This window comes from Vitis riparia, chromosome 6 (assembly GCF_004353265.1).
Source record: "Vitis riparia cultivar Riparia Gloire de Montpellier isolate 1030 chromosome 6, EGFV_Vit.rip_1.0, whole genome shotgun sequence".
Classification (NCBI taxonomy): Eukaryota; Viridiplantae; Streptophyta; class Magnoliopsida; order Vitales; family Vitaceae; genus Vitis; species Vitis riparia.
In genome coordinates, this window is record NC_048436.1 from 1266135 (window position 1) to 1285928 (window position 19794).

Here is a 19794-nt window from a genome sequence, read left to right on the forward strand (position 1 = left end):
TTGTCTCCATAGCTCCTTGGCATAGATGAACATCTACATCACTCATAGCTTCATTGTAATCCATAGGATCGATATCATGTTCCTTTACAATGGCCTCAAAAGAATCTCTCAAATACATGAACCTATCCAAATGTATAACAACCCTCCCACTATGATGAGATTGTTGTATACTAAAACTGCTAGGAATGATAGGTGTAGAAACCTTTGGACCTATAATCCTTTGTGCAAATATGAGTGTATCTTTAAGTTCTCTCCGATTTAATATCATGTTTTGCCTTGTTACTCATCATATAATCTTCTTCCAAAAATCAAACATTTATGTTAACAAATACCTTTCTGATTGACCTGAGCTATATCTAATACTAGATTCTTTGAAATTTAGTACGAACTTCAATTAGAAGCATTAGTTACCATGAGCTTGAGGGAGAATGTTAGAGATATCAATTAGAATTGTTAAGAGTAAGGTTTAGTTAGTTAAAGTTGCATATAGAATAATATATTACAAGTCACAATTAGATTATGTTAGAAATATTTCATGTATTTTAAAAACTTTACGAACTCAATTGAGTAGTGAGGGAAACCATTTTTTTTAATTGAATTATTTCTTTCTTTTTTTCTTTTGTAATAAGTCCAAACAAGTTTCAAGCTCGTAGTAATGCACTTCGATTTATGATTCAGATTGGAATTGTTAACTTAACCATATACTAGTAAATCCTCTAAATAGAGTAAAGTCATTGCAAAGAAAAACATAAAGGTCCTAATGAAGGAAAACCAAAAGATTCATAGGTTGAAAAGTTATTTAAAACTAAAAGGCTTTCAAATTCGTTCCTTCTAACTTACTATTAATGATTTTAGAGATAATGCAATTAAGTGTTTCTTACAACCTTTTAAACTAAAATGGTAAGAAAATTGAAGACAATTAGGGTGCAAACTACGATTCAAATATACTATATATGCATATATCCATTGTCTTGTCTTATTTTTGAGTCAAGCCCCTTCTACCCTAGGGATTAAATTTGGCTAAAAGGCATCACATGTCGACCAAGCTAAGTGCTATTACCTATGGTTTAGCCTTGTCCAACACCGTCTTTTTCCTCTCATGCTCTTAATTCTAAGCTCACTAAACCATTATCATTTTTCCACCTATCTCGAGTAAGTCTAACTTGACTTCTTGCTTGGAGCTCACACACAAAGGCTAAAGACTCGCACATATGTCTTAGGCCTAGAAACATATGTTAAGCTTAAAGTTATATTCATATTTCCTTGTGATCAACAAATGTTTCTTAACAATTCTCATAGTTTTCTTAATGAAAAGAAATTTTATAAATTATATTTATATAGTAAAGCTTAATTATATATAACATTCAAAGATTTTGAGTTACTTCTTTAGCGAGTTTTAAATTTGAAATGAAAAATATTTAAAAAGATTAGAAAAAATTAGTTTATTGAAATCTTTATTTGTAGTTACATTTTTAAGTAGAAAATTAAGCTTCTAGAAATGATAAATTTTCTATATTTTTCGTTATATTTTATTATCTAAAATATTAAAATTTTTTGACAAAAGAAAATGATATGGCATCTGGCACACTTAAAACGGAGAGTTTTGAAATTGAGTTACGAGGCAGTGGCGCTCAGTGTCGTAATCGGTGTCTGTCGTGTCATTACTTTTGCTGACGTGGCGAAACCCTACTGGTTCACCCTATGTGGAAGCCTGAGCAGGGCCATTGCTAACATACGCCCGAAAGCTGCCTCCACCTAACCTCCCACCGTCGTCCCGCGCTGTGCATCCTCCGTTTCCTTCTCCTGTTTGTTTCCGGACAAACCGGAGGAAAAGCAGACGAAAAGGAAAGAAAAGAGAAAGAAAAAAGAATTCGGCGGTTCCTCTCTCAAGTGTCATTCATGGCGGTCAGGGCAACGATGTCACGGTTCCCAATGGACCCCGACGCCCAAGAAGGCTCGGGACTACCGTGGGGTGTCACGGTCACGCCGTTCGCCACCAAGGATGAGAACGGAAATTCTCCGGTATACGGATCGGACGGCCATCTTCTACCGCGATGCGAGAATTGCTGGGCTTACTTCAATACTTACTGTGAACTCGAACAGTGGGCTTGGAATTGCTCTCTCTGTGGAACCCTCAACGGCCTCACATCTGAGGCCATTACTCGCTACTCTCAACCTCAGTCGTGTGCGGAGATGATGTCGTCATTCATAGATCTCGAATTGCCTGGTAATTTTCGTTTGTCAATGTGAAGGAGTTTGTTTGATTGCTGAAAGTATTGAGGCAAAGCAAAGAAAATAAAAGAAAAATTGAATCTTGTGCTATATGTTCTTATGGTTTATGAAATGGAATTAAAGGATATGAACCTTGATTGAGTGGAGGATTTTGTTTTCTCGGTTAATCAGAAGTTTAGAATTCAGAAATTTGATTTCTTTTCTTTTCCTACATTTCTCGGCAAGCAAATGGATTTTTTTTTTTTTTGGGTTTCAGTGTTTCATTGGTCTCTTATGCAATCTGAGATTGGTTTTATCTTCTTTCTTGTAGTGGAAGGATCGGAGGGAGAAGCTATGCAGGCTCGCCCAGTATATGTTGCAGCCATTGATCTATCTTGTAAGATTTTATTGCTACCCTTTTCTGAATTACTTCTAATAAAAGTATGGAGAACTCTCTAGCTTGTGCCCGCAAATGCAACCAGCAATATTCATATATGCAAGAATAAACTTTTGCTTAAAATGCCAATTTCAAGGGCAGACAAATTTGGATTAAAAAGGTCTGCTGATGTCATGAAAGTTTCAGGTAGAACTGGTGGATAAAGATAGGTTAACAAAGCCTGTCTGGTCAAGTGGTATTGCAGGTTTGCAGGGGATAGAGATAGGCTGTGGAGTGGAGAAAAAATTTGGGGAAATGGAGAAGTGTGACATCCGATGGGTTGATGGATTTGCAGATCTATAAGGAAAGGATGAGAGCTTTTTGTTGGTCTCACCAGTATTATTGTGGGGAGTGGCATAAGGCAAAATTCTGCCTCAATCTTTGTGGAGGCTTCTTTCAGGAATTGTTTCTCCAGTCTTTTTGCCTTAGCAGAGGATAGAGAAGCCTCGGTTGTTGATTTCTGTTGCTTAAATGTTGGAAATGGTACTTGGAACCCAAAGTTCATAAAAGCTGTCATGATTTGGAGCTTGGGGCTGTAGAGAGTTTCTTGGGCCTGATGTATAGCTATTGAATTTGTCCCTTAGAAGGAAGAATTTTTTAATATAGAATGGCCCTGGTAAGGATTGTTTGTAAATAAAGTTCATTTATTTGAAGCTTTCTTCAGGGGTTCACTCCTTTCAGATTATTGTTCATTAGGGGGTTCTTATGTGTCTTAAGGTGTGAATTTTTGTTCGAGAAGCAGTTTGAGAGATGATTCTCATCATTGCTCAACTTATATAAGGGGGTTGCCCATTTGAACTAGTGTTGCTTATGTAGATAGAGCAAGGAGACTATAAATTTTTGATAAGCAAGAGCAAGGAGACACCAAATCATTTTTTTCTTTATTCTTGTATGGCCTAAAATGTGGGACATTGTTCTTTTCCTTCTTTTATATTGTTTGGGTGCTGTCATTTTTAGTTAAGGATAGGTAATTTGAGGGGAGATGGAGAAGGAAGGTATGGAAATTTGCTCCTTGGGCCTTGTTTTGGTGCATTTGTAAGGAAAGAGACTAGGGGATTTCTGGGGGCTGCTGTTATGGCCTAGTAGTTTGGCCCTTAGTGTTTATTTATTTATATTTTTGATTTGATTTGATTTTTGCTTCATGGTGGTGTGCACACTTCTTTTGCTCTAGAGTTGGCCTTGTTTAATGTTTGCCTTTTTTTTTTTTAAATATATATATATATATATATATATATATATATTATTTTCTTTTAACAAAGAAGAACATTTCACTGAAAAGGAAGACTATGGTACTATGAAAAAAATTAATTAAAGGGACAATAGTTAAAAAAAAAAAAAAAAAAAAAAAAAAACCAAACAATCAAACAAAGGACTTGAAGAAATTACTCCCTTGCACAGGGTTCAAAATCTTGGCCGAGATTGATATAATTAGGCCAATTTGTGTCCACCTCGACCATGCTTATCATGATACCAATACTGAGTTCAATATTTTGCTGAGTCATGAAATGACTTGGATGACTGTGATGTGAATCAGTAGTTTTGGGTTGATTTGCATGACAACCCTGAAACAACTTGGAGATGATGCTAAGACTGTTTATCCAAGTGACAAAGAAGGTGGTGATGCTAGATAGAATGGCAATGAAGGGGAATAGAAGTTCTATGAAAATGGAGAATATTCAAAGAAGATTTCCATAGTTTGTTTTCTATTTTAATTTGTTAAGTTTTGGTTTGAGTTTGTTAAGTTTCTATTTTAGTTTGTGGTTGGCTTTTTGTATAATTTTCTATTTGTTTCTTTTATTCTTCTTATTATATTAGAAAAATTTATTTTTCTTTTAGTTTGTAAATAATATCCTTTCTATAATTTTCTTACTTTTGCAAGAAAAAAGAAGGAATTAGGAAAGCTGTCCTATTAGGGGAAAGGTCATTAAAGTCTACCATTATATAACCATGTAGTTTATCAAATTGGAGATTTAGGATTTTAATAAAATTTTAGATTATGATTCATTCGGGGCTGTGATTGCCTTTTTATTAGATATGATTGCTTAAGAAACCCTAGTTTTGTATTGGCATTGGGAGTCATGGGCTAGATAATGGGTATTGGGTAATTACATCATGATCAACACGAAGAACATTTGTTAATTGTATGAAATTAAACGTAATAATGGTTGCTTCTCTTCTATTGCACTCCATCAGTTGAACCAAAGAGGACAATGAGGAATTAATCTCCACAACCACTGTTGTCCACCACTCATGAAGCTTCTGTCTCTAGGAAACCTGATCACACCTCAACACTTACTTTTTTTTTTTGATAGGTAACCGCACCTCAACAATTATTAATGTCCTTAAAGCGAAATAAATAAGATGACAGGAAATAATATATAAGCTAGAGCAATCATGGTCAAATGGAAACTCCCCATCTTAGAAACTTCAACAAGGTGTATGTTTGTCTACGTGCGAAAACTCAAGTTGAGGCTCCTGTCATTAAGGGATTTGTTGTGCATGCTTTTTTAAGGTCATTTGTGCTAATTTGTTTAATATCCCCACTTGAGTTTTCCCCTCCCAAACTCAAGCGCTGACTTGGTAGTGATTCAGTACAGGGTTAACGCGAAAAAGATGGTTTAGTTAAGAAGGAAATTTAAGATACTTGTTTCATGAACATGTCATATGAGAAAATTCTCAGTGTGAAGTTACTCCCATCTTGACAGCTTCATGGACTCACTCCTTCTTGGCTTTAGAGGTCAAAGGGGGTTCTTAGGCATGGAAATGTACATGACTGCCTCCATTTGGTATATTTAGAGTGTGATTGTCACTAGAAGACATTGTCCAACTCAGTTTTTGTGGATGCTTCATAAGCAATTCAGATCAGATGGGTGTTCCTAGAATTTAAAGAACCCATAGTATATTTATTTATTTGTTTTTTTTTGTATTGTCTAAACTATTAAATTATGGGGCCACCATTAAGGTGGAGTTAAGAGCTGTTTCAATCTCAGGGAAGTGTCTAATCTTGTGTTCCATGGCATCATTGTCAAAGGTGATATTTCTAATATGGGGGTTAGTCAGAAGCTGGAAGCTCTTGGAGACACCAGTCTTTTAGAAAGTTGTTGATATTGCAATGCTCTTTTGCATGGGTGTGAAAACTTGCCAATTTGGCACATACTGCAGTAAAGACAGGATTTTTGACGCTTTAAGACTTCTCTGGCAATTTTTGTCCTCTTCTTTGGTGTATATGTTTTTTCTTTTTGTTTTGTTTTTGGTTATTTGTTTGTTTGTTTGTTTTGTTGTTGTTGTTGTTTTAGTGTTTGGTTCCTGTCTTCTGGATTGTTTCTTTGTTAAATTTTTCTTTGAGGAGATATCTTTCTCCTTTTTCTCATTCAATCAATTTTGCTTCTGAACTGGGCCTTAAAACCCACCTAGGCTGCATGATTGAGCCCATCGGAGTCAGGGTGGTGCTGCCTGGCAGGTCCCCATCCCATTTTTCAAAATGGGAGATAGGGATATGATTGTTGAAGCCTTAAAGTTCCAGTAGTCACATCACACCTCAGGTCCCAACACTCCCATTTTTCTTTCTCACATATTTATGTTTTAATTTTCACCAATCCTGAGTGTTGGGCCCTATGTTTTGAAGGGACATGGCTTGAGCCTAAACCCCTTTGCATCCCAACATGTATTGTTGGGTTGATATAATTCTTTTACACAAGAAAAGCTTACAAGGACCACAATGATGCCAAAGTGTGTGATTAACCTCTTGGAATAACTACAGTTTTTGGAAGTCAAAAAATGCTAGGAAGGCCCTACTGAAAAACTACTATCAAAGAGAAAGGTCAACACTCTCCAATTTAATTATTCTGTATTATTTGGTTAATAGGTTATAGTAGTTAGTCTAGAAGAATTTATATTGTATTCTATATCCAAATTAGGTATATGTTCATGGAAAGTCTAAACTGTAATGTTGAATTCTCGAATTAAATTAGATAGTATATTTATCTAACCAGGATTAGGAGGTCTAGTGTAGTTGGACAGTAAGAAATCCATATGGTATAAAAGGGGCCTTTGCTTTGATGGTGCATTTTGTGCATGAGGAGTGAAGAAACAATAGACCATCTTTTTCTACATTGTCCATTGACTTTGAGTGTTTAGCACAGGCTATTCAAATTAGCCAGTTTGGATTGGGTACCTCCTAGACGTATATGTGATATGTTGTCCATTTCATATGGAGGTTTGAGGAGCTCCATTAGAGGTAAAGTCCTATGGAAAATCACTTGTCTCACACTGATATGGATTGTGTGGAGGAAAAGAGAAGCTAGGATTTTTGAGGACCATCAAAGGACTTCAAAGACACAATGGGATCTAATTCATTTCTACTCATCCTTCCAGGCCTCTTGTTCCACGACATTTAAGGGCATTCCTCTCAATGTAGTTTAACTTGATTGGCATTTATTGTGTAAGTCGTAAGGGGTAGTTTTTGGAGGAGAGGAGAATTGTTTTGATCTCTATTTGAAGGTGTGTTAATCCTCATGGATGGATGAGAGGTTTCATGTTGTATATTCTCATATGGTTCTATATGGATGTATAGGTCTTTTAATTTTTTTTGGAGAAGGTTTAATCTTTCATTTTTTGATCAGTTTTTGTAAATTTGGGGAAGATTCCTCATCCTTCTCATGTACTTGCTTTACCCATTTCTAATACATTTTGTTTTTGATAAAAAAAGTTAGTACCCAGGAGAAAAGAAACACATAGAAAGCAAGGAGAACTTAGATAAGAAATTGTGGTTTTTTCTTCTGAATTTTCTAGTATCCATGCAAGTAAATTAGAAGAGAAATCCCTCTTATGGAAGTTTGGATCACCATTTCGTATTTTATAAAAGAATATATAGTTCAGTGAAGGAGATAATTAAAAAATGTTAGAATATTATCAGAAAATTAACCATGACAACTGTATTCTTTCAAACTTATCAATTTATAATGGTAGCTGAAAAAAATAATGGGCATAGGGCTTTTGGTAGACGGGGTTGAGTATATTATCCTGGTTTAATATAAGGAAATAAACCAGAACTTCAACTTGTTAATTGGTGTTGAAGAGTTTGGATGGGACTTTAGATTGAAACATGTGGTATAGGATTGTATGGGTGATGCAGTACAGAAAATAAAATGCAAGGAGAGTATAATTGAAAGGACCTTCACTCCTAGAAACCTTAGGCTTCACACCTATGTACTCTTTGCATCACACAAAGGAAAAAAATGGCTGCTGAAAATTCATTCATTCATTGATTCCTCCCAAAAGACTAATGAATTACTATATAAGACTTTTCTAGGGACTTATAACTCCTTGGAACTAGACTCGGTAAATGCAACTTGAAAATGACAAACTTGGACTGACTACTGACCACATTAAAGACTATTGGAAAATGACAACAATAATGACTGAAAATGGTAACTTATAACCATTGACTAGGCCCATAACTTAATTTCTGAAAGTGCTTTCTAGGCTGAACCCATATTGACTTATATAAGATCCCAACTAAGCCCATTATCATCCAGAGAGTGCCAAATTAAAGCTTGGACCTTGAAGCCCTCTCCTTTGCGCCTTTGATAAACTTTTAAAGGCGGCTGGCACTTGTCTCCATCAATGGGATTGGGAGCTCAAAACAATGTTCATATCTAGAATCTACCTTCTTTTTGCCATTCCCCTCCACTCTCTACTTCCCTAGTAAGTTGTGCACAACTTATATCTTTATTTATCTGTAATTTGAACCAATTAATAATTTTTTCCCTTAATTGGTAGTTCAATAGTGTCTTTTTTTTTTTTTTTTAAATTATATGGTACGTTAACTTCCTTTTATCTGTGTCAAAATTTCTGTTGAGCCTATTGTTATATTTCCCTCATGTCCTTTATTTCATAATAATATTTTTATTAATGCATTTTTTTCCCTGCATGACACAAGATGAATACTGACAGGTGGGCATTTTCCTTCTTTTTCTTAAATTTATCTGCAGCTTCAGAAGAGTTTTTGGAACTCATTAAAAGCTCTCTATTAGCAGCATTGGAAGGTAGTTTATTTATATATTAAGATGGTTCTCAGTTTCTATCATGCACAAAGTTTCCATTTCGAAAACTTAACTTTTTCTTTTATTCTTACAGCTCTTGGGCCTGGAGCACTGTTTGGGCTTGCTACATTTAGCCACAAAATAGGGTTGTATGATGTTCAAGGGCCTGTACCAGTTGTAAAGAATGTTTTCGTCCCTGCAGATTCAGATGCAAGCCTGCCTATTGAGCTTGAAGATGTTATGCCTTTGTTGTCATTTTTGGCTCCGGTGTGTTACTGATGTCCGTCACTTTATTTTGTCTCCTTGGGAGTTCTTTCTTCAGTTAGTGACTAGGAAGTTGTCTGATCAGTCAATATCCATAATTTCTTATTTGTATTAGTAATTTTGATTAAGCCCTAAATAATCAGCAATGCTTTTACAGGTGGAAACTTGTAAGGACCGTATTGCATCTGCACTTGAAACACTAAAGCCAACTACTTCATGGGAAAGAACCTCAGCTGCAGGTCAAGGACTAGATGGCATTTTGTTGGGTGGCCGAGGTTTTGGAGTGGCAATGGAAGCCCTTTTTAATTACCTTGGTTCAGAATATGGAAGTACATTTGCCTTAGGTGTGATAATGTTCAAAGCTCATCACCCTATTTGTGCTCAGTTCTTGTGCAATTAATGGCTCCGCTTTAACTTTTAAATTTCATTTTTTCACTTTTTCACTTTTGTTATTTTTTGTACACTTTCTAAGGACATTCTACATGTTATTTTCATTGAAAATAAGTGCAGCTAGGGTCTTTGCCTTTTTGTCTGGTCCTCCTGACTATGGAGCTGGCCAACTAGATACAAGACGGTATGGTGAGCAATATGCTAGTAAAGGTGAGGATGCAGATCGAGCTTTGCTTCCTGAGCAGACACCATTCTACAAAGATCTGGTAATTGTGATCTGAATTATTATTTATTTTTTCTTTAGTTGGATGTTTTTGTAGAACATAAACATTGACACATATTTCACAGGCTGCTGTCGCTGTTCAAGCAGGTGTTTGTGTGGATATATTTGCTGTTACAAACGAGTATACGGATTTGGCATCCCTAAAATTTCTTAGTATTGAAAGTGGAGGTTCACTTTTTTTGTATTCCAATACTGATGATTCCACACTCCCTCAGGACATGTAAGTATTAAATGTTTTAGAAATTAGCCTGCTATAATTATTCATAGTTTCTTTAATATGGATACATTTATAATCTACATTAGAGATAGTATACATGCTTTCTTTTCAATCAGAAACAGGCTTCATTTCATAAAAAAAAATTGAATGAAAATGCTAAAAAAAAGGATATGCTAACCTTGAAATAGGGAATTATAAACTTAGACTAAAAACTGTACAAAAATTCACTGATTGTGTTTTGCTTTGTGTAGTTAGTCAGGTCTCTTTTACTAAACAAATTCAGTGGTTTTTTTGGTGTTGTTTAGCTTTAAGTGGTTTAAAATTTGTGTTATCTACTTCAGAAGTGGGATCTATATTTTTTTTTCACTTTTCAATGATTAGTTCTTTATCAAACACCTCCTAAGTTAGATACCCTTGTTTGGCCAAAGTATTCTAGATGATATACATGTCTTTGTGGTACAACTAATCGAATGGCTTAATCTTACTTAGAGAAAAAAATATTTTATTTATGAGAGTGATATAAAGTAATTCTTATCTCATATTTTAATGATATTATCCTTGCAAATGTTAACGTCGTGAATGATCTTTTTATAGGTATCGCATGCTAAGTCGACCATATGCTTTTGGTTGTATATTGCGATTAAGGACGTCTTCTGAATTCAGACCTGGAAATTCTGTGAGTGATCATATCATGTCCTTTAAGATTGTCATAGCTGTGTTACACTTTGTTTATTTTACATTTACACTCACATTAAATTTTTGCAGTATGGTCATTTCTTCCCAGATCCACAGTACGAAAATGTGCAACACATTATTTGTTGTGATTCTTATGTCACATATGCCTACGATTTTGATTTTGCCAACACTACTGGGTTTTCCAGGTATAAATATGATTCTGTCAAAGATCAATCCTATTATCTTTCTCTAGCCAAATGTAATTAAGTACTAAATGACTATTGTATGATCAATTTGTTGCATTTTTTGTTAGCTTAGCAAACAACCATTGAATCCATAGGAATAATTCTGACAAGGACACCAATGAACCTTTTTAGTGATCCAAAGACTTTTGTCCTATAACGTATCAACTGGTTTCTATTTTTTAAAGGATCCTACTTTTCTTTCCAATTTAAATCAGTCACATGGTGGCTGGCATACCACAATGGAACAACACCCTATTCTTGGTCCTCTCATCAAACCCTTGGATGAACATAACTATTGTATCTTAGATCTCTTTTTGAGCCATCCAAGAAATGCTTGCCGAAGAGAAGAGTTTCTGCCAAAGCTTATAAGAGAACAATGAAGAAAAGTTTGTTTGCAATTGCTCCAGTCACTATGCAAAACAAATGTCCATTAGGATAGATAGGTTTGTAAGGTCCCATGATTTGGAGCATGCCCCTTATTCCCAGTAAGAATGATGCAACAATCACCACTTGGTTGACGCCCAGATTCAGCATTACCAAATAGGATTTAGTCTAATTCACACTCATTTCCATCCATTATGTAATTTTGTGGAGTCATCCCTTTACATACAATATATCTTGAATCTGTTCATATGGTACCTTTTGATGGATTCTCTTTGTTTCACTAGAATTTTTATTTTTTTTCTTTCATTTTGACGCTTTTCTGCCATTTTTTAATTGTCAATGATGAATTCCTCAATTGTTTTCCATATGCACTTCTTGTGTGATGTATGGCACTACTGCTGTATGATTTGATTTCAATAATTTGTTGAGGAATTGTAACTTTATAGATGTTGTCCTTTTGCAGACATACGTCAGAACCTCCCATGTTACAGATTGCATTTCAATACACTGTTGTTGTGCCCCCTGATGAACTTTCAACTCCAGGATCAGTTTCTGCAAGTAGGTATGGTTAATCCTACAGTCATGATCAATAATTTGGTTGACTTGGTGAACTTATTTTATAGTGAATGAACTTATCATCTAATTTATTTATTATTACAATTTTTTATTTTATTTTATTTTATCATGAAAGTGATGTTACTTAGAACTACTGACCAGTTGTTGGCAGAAATTAATTCCAAGTTTTGTTTGTAGAAATCTGAATGATGCCTGCTTTCTGTTGCTGTATGCTAACAGTAAATTTCGGAGACATTGCACATTGTGCCTTTGCACTGGAATTTATTATAGTTACGGAAGTGCCTGCTTGGAAAGTGATTATTAAATCACTTTTTGAGATTAGTAGACATGCTTCAGATGTTATGGTGAAGCCATGAAACTTGAGGAGTCTGATTCAACATGTCAACCTGATGCTGGCCATCATCTTATGATTAAACTTGACAAAATAGTGACTGTTTGTCTCTTTATATTTTTATAGTGTGAATCCTGTGCATCAGGTCATGGTTTCAGTTGCCAGCCACCAACCAAGGAAGCAACAGACTATTGATGCTCTTTGAGCATATTGAAACTAATGCAAAGTGCAGGTTCTTAGGTCTCTAACTGCAGTTGATAAAAATGGTGATTAACTCAGATCTCAAAATGGAAGAAAGCAGGGTCATAGATTTAGATTCCAAAAGCAATACTACACAAACATTTTAAAACATGTAAGATACTTGTTTTAGACATGAGGTGATACGGGTATGAACTTACGATATATATTTCTGCATGCATACTCCATACTTAGTGGTACACTGACAACAAGGGGACATTATAGCTTGTTAGAAGTTTCCTAGAGTGCTTTCTTAAATTGTTTCTTTGTTTCATGAATATATTAAGATAACAGGAGTGCTCTTGCTAAAATTTTGTAGTGCAAAAGAATTTACTTGGCGTCCCCTCTTTGATGAGTTATGAAAGATTCTAAGATGTGGGACTAAGGAAAATTGCCTGCAGTGTATATCTATGTGGAGTCTTCATCCTCTTAGGTCGATTAAATTCAATTTTGACGATTGCTCTTTTAAGAGTCCAGGTTGGATGAATGCAGGTTATTTATTGTGGCAACTTGGGTGAAGTTAAATTGGCTTTCTCTAAGCCAAAGGGGTTTTGGGAATGATATCTAGCTTGAAACTCTTTGCACTTCTTGAGGCACTGCTGTTTGTCCTCCCATTGATTAGAGAACAAGGAATGATCAAGTGAACTAAAAATTGGTCCCCATGGATACTTCTAGTGGGCACTCTCCTTCACCAATACAAGGTGCCAATTTTGAGTTTTGGGTATACATGATACATGGTTGGGGAAGGAGGCATGCATCTGTGGTTTTCTCAGTCTTGTGATGCAGGGTTAGAAGGTTGACCATTGAGGATCATAATTTTTTCACTGGTTGGATGAAGATCAGGAGGTTAGAAGACTGGTATTTAGATTGTCAACTTGAAATCTGTTGGTGTGGAGGACAAAGCCAGTCTTGAAAGATTCTGGAGATATCTGGGTGGTGCTTCCTGATGGCTTAATGATGTAGGATAACCCTAGAATGGTTGTTTACAATCAAATAGGCAGGTTAAGGTTTCAAGCTTTTACGGTTAAGGAGAGAAACAAGGAAGAAAAATTTATGGCAATGGAGAAATGTAAAATAAAATATAAGAAAAGAAAGATAAAGAACAAGAGACAGAACCTTAGAACCATAGAAGACCTTCTAGGAATCTTACCTATAAGAAAATCAGTAGGGTCTCAGCATTGAGAACTATAGCAAGGTGTGCAAAGAAAAACTTAATATTATTGGTTATCAATATATAATCCCATTTGATGTCAATTAGGCTTATCTAGGGATAATCAATATTAAAACTGTAACACCTTTGTCTTGGGGTTTTTTTAGTGGTCTAGGGATTCTTTATGGGAAGGAAACTCTTTTTTCTCTTTTCTGGATTTCATGGAAGGTTAGTGATGACATGAGGCTATAGTCAGAGTTTTTTTGGCTCCTTTTCTTTCATTTTTTATTTTTTTTATTTTTTTCAGTCATTCCTTAGATGTTCCTTTTATCCCTTCCTTTTTCTAGTGCTTTTTAATAGATTTGTCAATAGAAAGAAAAAAGAAATGTATATGTTTCCCTTTGAAATTATCCTTTCAAGAAATGCCAAATTAACACACACACACACACAAAAGCTACTCAATTGGAAGACACTTCTGCTCAGGAATGACAGGTTACACCTATCACACACACACACACAGAGACATGAGCAACCCCATTGTCAGCTCAGGAATGAGATCACACTAGCATGAGCAGCTCAACTGGCAGACACTCCTGCTCAGGAATGAGATCACACAAGCATGAGCAGCTCAACTGGCAGATGCACTTGCACACACAAGCCAGAGTTTTCAACTTGTAAAATGTATCATGTATGAGTTAGGGCCCTAGTCTGACCAAAGACAATTCGATGCAGATAGTATCCTTCCTTAAGGCATACACCTTTATATCATTTTCACAATCTTGGTACATGTCCTTTAACTTATTCCCTTGTCTCGAGAACTTTCAAATTGCATCAGTCCCTTTTTGATGGTGCATCTATGACCTTCCTTTTTAAGATGCCTGCCAAATTGATTGATAAAGTCTGTTGGTGATTGTACCAGAAACCTAGTTTCAGGTCTAAGCTTGGGTTTGTGTAACCTTATCTTCATGCCCACTATAAATGAACCAACTATTACAGTTTGACCATTTCATTCGATTAGTTACTGGAGTTACTCTTTGATATCTAAGGATTAGCCTATTTGCAGTTCTTTTTCCTAGTTATTTTTCATTTTAGAATTTGCCACACAAAAAATTAATTTATTGTAGTTTCTCAATGTTTTATCCTTAGTTTCAATGAATATTGTCTACTATATGATTCTAAAGAAATTATGTTGGTATACATTTACTTAACATTTTCACCTATAAAAAAAAATGTTGGTATATTGGAAATTCTTAATGAACTTTCTAGCCTACCACTACTGTTGGTTCTTGTTTTCCTGATATCTGGAAGATAACATGCAATTGCATCATGCTGCTAATGCTTGTTTGATGTTTTATACCTTTATGTGCTATTATCTTTAGCCTAGGTTGTGTTGATTCGGGAAAGTTGTTTACGTTATTTTTCTTATGAATGTGTTTTTCAAAGTTTAGATTGTTGAATTCTGTCTCTAGTTTTCTACATCACTTGTTCTTCCCAGTTCCTCCCCCCACCCTAACCTTCTTTTTAAATTTCCACCTAGACAGCTACTTCAATGAATTTGCTAACTATTCAGATTTACTTTAAAAGGATTGGGTTTAAGTTGATATAATGAATGATTATGCAGACCCAAGCATTGTCTGAAACGGCGACTGAGAATTCGGACATTGCAATATTTATCTGCTCAAAATAGCAGTGAACTTTATGACAGTGTTGATCCTGAAGTGGTTCTATCAGTGCTTGTTCACAAGGTTATTTTCTTTTCTCTCCTTCTTGCTTGATGTCATTCCTTATTTTCCTTACTGGTCTTGTGGCACTCTCATTTTGCACCATGTAAACAAGGAAGCTCATTCCCAAGTTCCTGTTTGTTTTGTGACCTCTCTAATATAATGGCTGGTAGAAACAAGCAGTGTTAGATATGTTGGGAGTTCTGAATGAGAATGATCCCATCATAAAGTATATTAACCTTATACAATTGCTTAGTAAAATTGATTATTCATTCATTAGACAGTGGCAACACCCTTTTTGCTGTCTCCCCCAATTTCACCAGAAAACTCTCTCCTCGAATTCTCTTCCATTTCTTAAACTCTCAAGTTCTCTCCTAATAAAATCCCAAGAGATCTCCTATGATCAGCTCATCTTCCATATCAGACTCGATCTCCTACCTGCCCTTATCCATCACAGCTGCACATGACAGCTGATGAAGCAGCATCTTCCTTGGATGCAGTCATTATGGATGATACCCCACTTCTCATCCTGGTGCTTGCTGGGTGCCAATTATGGAGATGAAGTCATGCTATTGGAGCGCATGTTATATTTATGAAAGAAATATATATTTTTAGGAGCAATTGCCATCATATTCAGTAGAATATCAATGGTCAGACAATTAAACTTGTTTGATGATGGTAGAATTTCACTATATGGAAGCTCTTGAAAGAAGAGGTTTTGGCCTTTAAACAGGAGAATGTTGTGTCGAAATCCTGTATTTCCCCCCCTAATATATTTATTTTCATTTTACTTATTTATTTGTTTTATTTAATTAATTTTTCTTTTCCTTTAATTTCCTTCTGAAAACCAAAGAAAGGAAAATTTTGGATTTTCCTTTTCTTGCCTTTTTCCCCCTTAACTTTAGGTTTTTTCCCCTCTGTCAGTTTCCAAGGAACCATCATGGCCTGAGCATTTTTCAGGCAATCAAGACACTCTGCATAACATTTCTCCTAGAATAGTTGAATAAAAAGCGCATCAGCCAGCTGGGAAAATAAGTTACTCTTTTCTGAGGAATCCACTAGTTCCCTGATGCAGTTTTCTCATTTCAAAATTGAATTTGTACCCTGATTTGGGTGAGCTCCTTGCTCTGATGGAAGCTTGGGTGGTTAACTTAAATCCTGGCCAAATAAAAAATTGTGAAAATGCATTAGGCAAAGCTTAGATGGTTATGTGGAGAAAGAACCACACCATCCAAAATCTTGAATGTAGTATGTTTATTGGCTTTTGGGTTGTCCTGTTGGATTCCAGTTCCTTACTAAAATATCACATAATTTACAAAACCACAAACACCGAGATAGGTTGCTCTTTCATATTACATTGCATTCTCACTAGTTGATTTTGCATGTGGTTCTACAGGTTATATTAGCTTCTCTGGAGCAAGGAGTTCGGGAGGGAAGGATGTTGCTTCATGATTGGCTTGTAATCCTCATAGCTCAGTACAATGATGCTTATAAACTTCTTCAATACAGGAATGGAAGCTCAACAACTGCTCATGTTGATGTGGCTTTCTCACAATGTCCACAACTGCAGCATCTACCTCGCTTAGTATTTGCTTTGCTTCGAAATCCTCTTCTTCGCTTCCATGAAGAAGGTGTACACCCTGACTACAGGATCTACCTGCAGTGCCTCTTCAGGTATTTGGTGATCATGTTTGAATGGTTATGCCTGGGAATTATAATGCAGTGTTTTTAGGTAATTAAAAAAATGTTATGCATTGAATCATTTGCCAAAGTTAGATTAGAATATGAAGTCGTGGATAAGTTAAGAAGCAATTTGAGACAAGGATGGGGATTTGTGAGAAAACATAATATCATAAAACCCAAGTGGTTTTGCTCATTCTGGTATGTTATCACGCTGGCACACCTGCTTGTGAGGGAACATTGATTCACTATACCACTATATGGGGTATTCAAATTCTAATTTCTATTTAATTTTCCATCCCACTTATTTTACTGGGCATGGAAAATTTGGAGATCAACATAATTTTTTTTATTCATCACTTCCCCTTGGCAGGCTGAACCAAGTACTGGGCAACTTGACCTGTTCTTGGGATCAATATTGTTCATAGATCTCAGTGCCAGCCCAATCCAACCCACTCCCCAAGTCATCTTATCATTAATTAGTGTAAATTGGAATTTTATCTTAAAATTAGTAATTTTCTTTGGCACTAATTTTTTTTGTTCCATCTTTCCTTTGTTAGAATGCAATATTATTGTAGGATGCTTAATCCTTCTCTTCTATGATGGATGTTTTGATGCAGTGCATTGGAACCAAGTTCCCTTCACCGTGCAGTATATCCAGTACTAACATCATATTCTACTCCTGATAAACAAGCATATCCACGCCACTCATTGAGTCGTGCTGCCCTGATAACCAGTGGTAGCCCAATATTTTTCCTCGATGCATTCACAACTCTAATTGTGTTTTATTCTTCAACAGCAGACCCTATACTTCCTTACCCCCCACCTCATGATTGTAAGTTGATTTTAATTGTTGCTGCCTCCATAGAACCAATATAGTTTTCAAAACTGGGAAAGAATTTGATTTTGTCTAAATGTCTTCTACTACAGGTTTATTGCGCACTACAATCAACAAATTGAAGCAAGAGAGAAGTATCACTCCAAAGCTTCTATTTATCCGGGGAGGGCAGGATGATGCTACGGCATTTGAGAATTATCTTATCGAGGAACAGGATGTTGAGGGAAGTGGTCTCACTAGTGTCATGGGTTTTGTTTCCTTTCTGGAGGATATTACCCGCAGCGTCTTGGAATACATGAAATAACAGAAAGAAAACCTGTACCTGGATCTCAACTGGCAGCAACTTACAGGCTACAGGAGGGTGCAACTAGACATTCATCAAGGATGCTTGAATCAGTGAAGTACTGGGCAGAGTTTTGATATGAACTACTTGTATTTGTTGTTTCAACAGTTTCAGGCAAATCAAGACTGAGAAGTTCCATACTAATGCAGGAATACCCAGTTTCTTTTGTTGCAGGTTGCCCCTAGTACAAATTATATAGATCTTAGTGAGTGGCACATACAGTTTTTGTACTTATATAGCCGCCAGTGTTTCTGATTACAACCTCAAAATATAGGTGACTCCAATTGCGCTAGCACCAGTTGCTTTCCGTTAGTTCCTCTGTTTTTCCATATTGTGAGGAATTCATCATTCTGCCAAAAACCAAAATAATTTATTTGTTCATAGTTGAGTTATATTGATAGTAAGACTCGGAATGTTCTGAAATTGGAATCCTGGGGCTCATTGCTCTGTATTCAAGTTTGTTGTTTCGTACCTGGATAAGAGCCTTTTCTTCTTGATTGATTTGGTACATGATCAGTAGCTAAAGATAGACTTCCGTCCAGGGATCGGTAAAAAGGCCGACAAACCATTCAAGCCGAAGAAATCAAATCGAACTGAACAGATTCTGAAGGGGCAAAAATGAAAAAATCACCCCACCAAAGCTATCAAATTTGGATGGGTGGAAATCACCACATGAAAACTTCCAAAAGCTATCAAAATCATGGTCATGAATTCAAAGGCTACAACCTTATTCCCATGCGTGAAAAAGAAATAGAATCTTATCAAGGAAACTTTATAAAGGAGTACAAATGAGAGCTATAAATGCTAATTTGCCAATTTCCTCCATGTACCTGACAAACAGATGAATAAAAAATTTAGAATATATTTGGGAGTGATTCTATAAAATGTTTATAATATTTCTAATACTTGAATGATAAAAATTTTCAAGTATTAGAAATACTAAAAGCGTTTCCTAAAATAATTGCCAAATAGACTTTTAATCATTTATAAAAAATTTATCATCTTCATTGGCATTGTCTATGGGAGCAAAGAACAGAATGCCAAAAATATATTTTATATACACTTATTTTTAATTTGGATCTATTCAATGATTTAAAAGAAACCTTGATATATATATATATATATATATATATATATATATATATATATATATATATATATATATATATATATATATATATATATATATATATATTTATTAAAATATTGATAATTTTATTTATTAATTTATATTGATATTTTATTTAATTATTATATAAAAGATATAATAATTAAAATTAATTAAGATTTGTATATTTAAGAATACTATATATAATGTGTGTTATGTAACATATATAAACATGTCTGACTAGTATCATTTGAACATAGGTTGGGTGGCATGCCCACCCCTTTAAAGCTAGAAATTAAACAACATCCAAAATGGGTATTTAAGGGAGCAGCAGCCATAATGAGAGTGGGTTGGTGGTATGGAGTGTGCAAGGTTTGAAATATCGGTAAATACGGATATATCGATACTTAAATTTTACGGATATATTAGAAATATAAGAGAAATATTAGTAAATATTTTAACAAAATTATAAATAAAATAGAAATGGTTTGAAATTCATAAAATGCTTAAAAAACTAAAAAAAAGAAAGATAAAATAAGTAAGAATACACATATTAAAATTATTTTGTAAGTGTAATTAATACACATATTCTTTTAATATATTTATATTCATTTATTTTAAAAATTTTAGAAAATACTTTTATTAAAACATGTTTTATTAC

The 19794-nt window shown here is 35.1% G+C and overlaps 1 protein-coding gene across 1 annotated transcript; it reads left to right on the forward strand.

Annotated features, from left to right (window-relative positions):
* The first annotated feature begins 1743 nt into the window (after positions 1-1743).
* LOC117916462 (protein transport protein Sec24-like At3g07100) lies at positions 1744-18498 on the forward strand. Its single transcript, XM_034832516.1, has 14 exons — positions 1744-2227; positions 2543-2608; positions 8641-8694; positions 8786-8958; positions 9113-9299; positions 9466-9611; positions 9694-9848; positions 10440-10521; positions 10611-10726; positions 11613-11711; positions 15065-15188; positions 16561-16838; positions 17465-17679; positions 17775-18498. The coding sequence occupies exons 1-14, from the start codon at positions 1900-1902 to the stop codon at positions 17984-17986; spliced, it is 2235 nt and encodes a 744-aa protein (XP_034688407.1). The 5' UTR covers positions 1744-1899; the 3' UTR covers positions 17987-18498.
* The last annotated feature ends 1296 nt before the right edge of the window (positions 18499-19794 follow it).

Coding starts and splice junctions, on each gene's coding strand:
- LOC117916462 (XM_034832516.1), top strand. CDS start 1,900: ATGGCGGTCAGGGCAACGATGTCACGGTTCCCAATGGACCCCGACGCC. Junction 10,727..11,612: donor AACACTACTGGGTTTTCCAG/GTATAAATATGA, acceptor GTCCTTTTGCAG/ACATACGTCAGAACCTCCCA. Junction 11,712..15,064: donor GGATCAGTTTCTGCAAGTAG/GTATGGTTAATC, acceptor ATGATTATGCAG/ACCCAAGCATTGTCTGAAAC.